General features: G+C 41.4%; 1 protein-coding gene across 1 annotated transcript; it reads left to right on the forward strand.

Moving 5' to 3' along the window:
• The first annotated feature begins 1,739 nt into the window (after positions 1-1,739).
• Positions 1,740-4,260, forward strand: LOC127359208 (nuclear factor 7, brain-like). The gene is made up of 2 exons (XM_051393081.1): positions 1,740-1,959; positions 2,053-4,260. Exon 2 carries the CDS (start codon positions 2,070-2,072, stop codon positions 3,462-3,464), a length of 1,395 nt encoding a protein of 464 aa, XP_051249041.1. The 5' UTR covers positions 1,740-1,959; positions 2,053-2,069; the 3' UTR covers positions 3,465-4,260.
• Positions 4,261-4,893: the final 633 nt, after the last annotated feature.

Below are 4,893 nucleotides of genomic sequence, written 5' to 3' on the forward strand. Positions count from 1 at the left end.
ATTTGTTCATGTTTTGTATTATCCTCACTTGTGTGTGTTGAGCTGTGAACGATCAAATAACAAGAAGGACCAGCTATACACTCCACCACTGCAGCATAACGATCAACACTGCAGCCACCACAGCCCGGGCCTGCCAAGAGAGTATAGCCAGTAGCTTCCAGGTACCACCAGCACTGCCCCAAACCAATGAGCATCCGGTAAGGACCTTGTTTGTTTTTACACACAGCAACCAGGCCACAATGCTTCTATGTGTCCTGGCACCTGTGTGTAGCCTTACCTGTTGACTGTTGGTGGTAGAAAACTTGCCTGTAGATGAACAATGACAAGAAAGTCTTGTCGCCAACGCCGCTTTGAAAAGCAGCTAAGGCTGCCTGAAACTGAAGGAAAGAGTTTGTTGTCCAATGAAATGTGGAAAGTACCTAAAAATATTTCTGTGCTGCAGAGGGAAGATTTTAAACCTTTGCCATGGTAGTAAATGAGACAAATGGAAAGTGTGTGGGAAAGGAAAGGTTCATTGTTGATAAGGATGTGTTGTACACTGTAGATGATGACCACAGACACCTTGAAATATCTACTAGCTGTACATAACTTGTCATGCATCTGGCACAGGCACTCCCATGGGCTGGAAACCTTGGTTGTCACAAAAGATATCTTTGCATCAGTTGACGCTTTTACGGGCCCTGCATGTACACAGACATTCAGAAATATTGCACCACATGCCTCACATGTCAGAAAACATGCACTGCCCACAAGTCTGACATAGTTTTAACGCAGCCACTTCCTGTTATCTCCACTCAATACTGCAGGATTGCCATGGAAATCGTGGGCCCTCTGTTAAAACGCAGTTGGGGTCACCAGTAGATGTTGGTCATGTGTGACTATGCCACCCAGTTTTCCAGGATGGGGATACCGGAGGAGATTCTGACGGACCAGGGGACCAAATTCACCTCCAGGTTGATGCAGCTCTTCCATAAAGAACTGGGCATCTCAACCATCAAGGCCACATGGTTAATCCTAACCCTAACCCACCAGTAGTGCGACCAAGGATGCACACTTGGGAGTTCTACTTTCATTTACACATACATTCATACATTGGAAACAAACAGGGGTGTAACATTGTGGGCTGTTAAATAGTACATACTCACATTCTTCCAGGTCATGGGAACAGCATAGTTATGCTGTTTTGTTTGTAATATAAATTTTTATCTTGTTTTTTGTTAAAAATACATTTGTGTTTACAAGGCTAGAAATAATTTAAATAATAAGAAAATGTGTTAATTGTATTTCCTTATGAAAATATTATATTAAGCCTAGTTGGAGGGGCTGCCTTGGCCCTAGGGCAGTCAGTCTTGGTTTGGTTACAGCAAATCTAAAATCCACTGAAACATATGATTTGAGTTACGAAGGAACTCCCTCTTCTGATCAATTTTTAATGTTGATTATCAATTTTTTTCCCCACTTTCTGTAAATATTATTAATGTTTTGCACCTTGGGAGGCCGGTAATAAATTGTACCATCAATATCTTAAGACTACACCTGTGTTTTTCTGAGTTTTTGAGGAGTTTGTAATATAATCCACGACATACACACACACACACACACACACACACACACACACACACACACACACACAGTTATAGTTAAATAAAATAAACATATTAGCTTTGCATTGTGTTATGTACTTTTAGAGTAAATATTAAAGCAAACTCCCTTTAAGAAATATGACATACTAACAATTCCTTACTGATATCGATTTCAGGGTCACATGCAGGAGGACAGAAGAAGGAGGAGACGAGCAGGCTAAAAATAGAGAAATGAAAAGAGCCCACAGACTGAACACAGACGATCAGATTCACCTTCAGACCAAACTGACAACTTCTTCTGAGTGAGTTCAGCTACAGTAGAGAGAAGTGGAAACTACAACACTGCTGCTTCAACCTGTTGACTCATACACTCAATGTGAGTTTGACTAAAAATAGAACTCAGAGTCCAGTGAAGTAAGTAGAGGAGGGAGGGGGCCCACGACTGACTGTCCTTATGTTGTGTTTTCAGATTCACTTAGAGACAAAATGGCTTCCAGATCAGAGGAAGATCTCTGCTGTCCAGTCTGTCATGATGTCTTTAGAGATCCTAGTCTTCTGTCATGTAGCCACAGCTTCTGTAGAGACTGTCTGAAGAGGTGGTGGAGAGAGAAACAAACACGGGAGTGTCCAATTTGTAACAGAAGATCTTCAAAGGATGAACCACCTCGTAACCTGGTGTTGAAGAACCTGTGTGAGGCCTTCTTACTGGAGAGAGATCAGAGAACTTCAGAGGCTCTCTGCTTTCTGCACTCTGAGAAACTCAAACTCTTCTGTCTGGACCATCAGCAGCCAGTGTGTCTCGTCTGCAGAGATTCCGAAAAACACTCCAACCACAGATTCAGACCCATCGATGAAGCTGCACGACAACAAAAGAAGAAACTTCAGGAAACTCTGGAGCCCTTAAAGGAGAAGTTAAAGGTTTGTGAACAAGTTAAACTGAATTTCAGTCAAACAGCAGAACACATGAAGGTCCAGGCCCAACACACACAGAGGCAGATTAAGGAGCAGTTTAAGAAGCTTCACCAGTTTCTACAAGAGGAAGAGGAGGCCAGGCTGGTTGCACTGAGGGAGGAAGAGGAGCAGAAGAGTCAGATGATGAAGAGGAAGATAGAGGCTCTGAGCAGAGAGATAGCAGCTCTTTCAGACACAGTCAGAGCCACAGAGGAGGAGCTGAGAGCTGAAGACGTCTCATTCCTGAACAACTACAAGGCTGCAGTGGAAAGAGTCCAGCAGCGCCCCCTGCTGGAGGATCCACAGCTGCCCTCAGGAGCTCTGATAGACGAGGCCAAACACCTGGGCAACCTGACCTTCAACATCTGGAACAAGATGAAGGACATGGTCTCCTATACTCCTGTGATTCTGGATCCAAACACTGCTCATCCATATCTCATCCTGTCTAAAGATCTGACCACTGTGAGACATGGAGAAGAACAGCAATTTCCTGGCAATCCAGAGAGGTTTAATAAATTCTGCTCCATCCTGGGCTCTAAAGGCTTCAACTCAGGGACTCACAGCTGGGATGTCGATGTTAGAGACAGTACAGTCTGGTTTCTGGGTGTATTATCAGAGTCTGTCCAGAGGAAGGGAGACGAACTGTCTGGATTATGGGTAATGGGTTTCTATGAAGGTAAATATTATGCACGGTCACTCCCAGCTCCATCCACAAATCTCAGAGTGCAGAAGAAGCTCCAGAGGATCAGAGTGAATCTGGACTGGATCAGAGGACAGCTGTCGTTCTCTGATCCTGATACTAACACACACATACACACCTTCACACACACTTTCACTGAGAGGATGTTTCCATATATTCTCACTCGGGATAAAGTCTCAGTGAAGATATTACCAGCGAAGGTCAGTGTGACAGTGGAACGCAGCAGTTAGATAAAGAAGATGATTATATTCATATAGTTTATTTCTTAAAGGGAAACTGAATTTAACCTGTGTTATTAGTTCAAAGACATGTATTTGTTTTTCAGTTATTGTTTTTATTTTATTTTTCTTTACTTTGACAGTTTGCATTTTGTCTCTATTATCGACCTTTTCAGATGTAATATTATAGTTTAAAATTCAAACTAATTAAACTGTTGGTGTCCACGATAAAGACGAGTAGTGAGTGAGAGAGATTGATTTCAGTCCAATGCGCAAAACACTGAAACTAAACTACAAATGATTTTATTCTCACTGGAATAAGTTTACCTTCAATGTTTAATGAACCATATGCAAAAAAACTCAACAATTTTTAGCATTTTTCACTTTTTCCCACAATTTCATTGCAAAACAAAACTCGTAAAAACACCACAACATGCTGGGAAATTAGGCCCAAAACAAAAGGGATAGGCTATTCAGGTGTGTGTGTGTGTGTTTGTGTGTGTGTGTGTGTGTGTGTGTGTGTGCGATGTTTACTTGGCGACACGCTGGCTGAGGCTCAGGTAACAGAGGTTTGTTCTCAGCTGTTTGTTCTCCTGCTGACGGAGGAATTCGGCTTCTTGCTGCCGCTCGACGTCGAGACGCACAGACTCCCGAAGCTCCGCCTCAATACGACCCAACTGAAGCACACACACACACACACACACACACACACACACACACACACACACTGACTAACAAATATTGTGTTTGTGCCATAGAGCTCCATTGTTGATAGATTGATGACTAATAAAAAACATCAATGAACACACACTGTAGTTTGTTTTGACTTCACCACCCTGCTGCCTCGAATACTGACTAGAGCAACTAATGTGGATTAATCCGCCGCTGAAAATAGTCCCCAACAAACGATCAGCTGTTTTAGGAAATTGCTGAATCTTTTTTATATTTCTGAGCTGTTCTGTTAAATATTTACATCTTCAGTAGGAACCAATGAGCTTGGAGCTGAGAGCCACAGACAAGTAGGGGAACTATTGAGAGACGGACTAACACATTGTTGGTTTTGGTCCTTTTCATTGGATTTGTTGACAATAACAAAAATATAATAATAATTATAATATAATAACATATAATTTTATAATTAAAATGGCAGCCCATGCAGTTCCGAGATTTACCACAAGAGGGTGAAAGAGATTTATTTTTCTTAACTTATTTATAATTTATCCAAATACATTAAAATCAACAACAACGAAACACAAAATATGAAAAATAAAACATTTAAGAATTTGAATTGTTAACAAAACTACAGCAAATATCTGAAAATATAATTTATAAAAATAAACATTTGCTGAGAATTGACATTTTAATGCTGCTTTCTGACCTCCAGATGGCGCCGTTTCCCCCCACACCTCATATAAAGCAGCCAATTATTTTAAATGTCACC

The sequence above is a fragment of the Dicentrarchus labrax genome, unplaced genomic scaffold (genome assembly GCF_905237075.1).
Source record: "Dicentrarchus labrax unplaced genomic scaffold, dlabrax2021, whole genome shotgun sequence".
NCBI lineage: Eukaryota > Metazoa > Chordata > Actinopteri > Moronidae > Dicentrarchus > Dicentrarchus labrax.

Excerpts from the sequence above, each read along its gene's own strand:
- LOC127359208 (XM_051393081.1), top strand. The coding sequence starts at position 2,070 with ATGGCTTCCAGATCAGAGGAAGATCTCTGCTGTCCAGTCTGTCATGAT.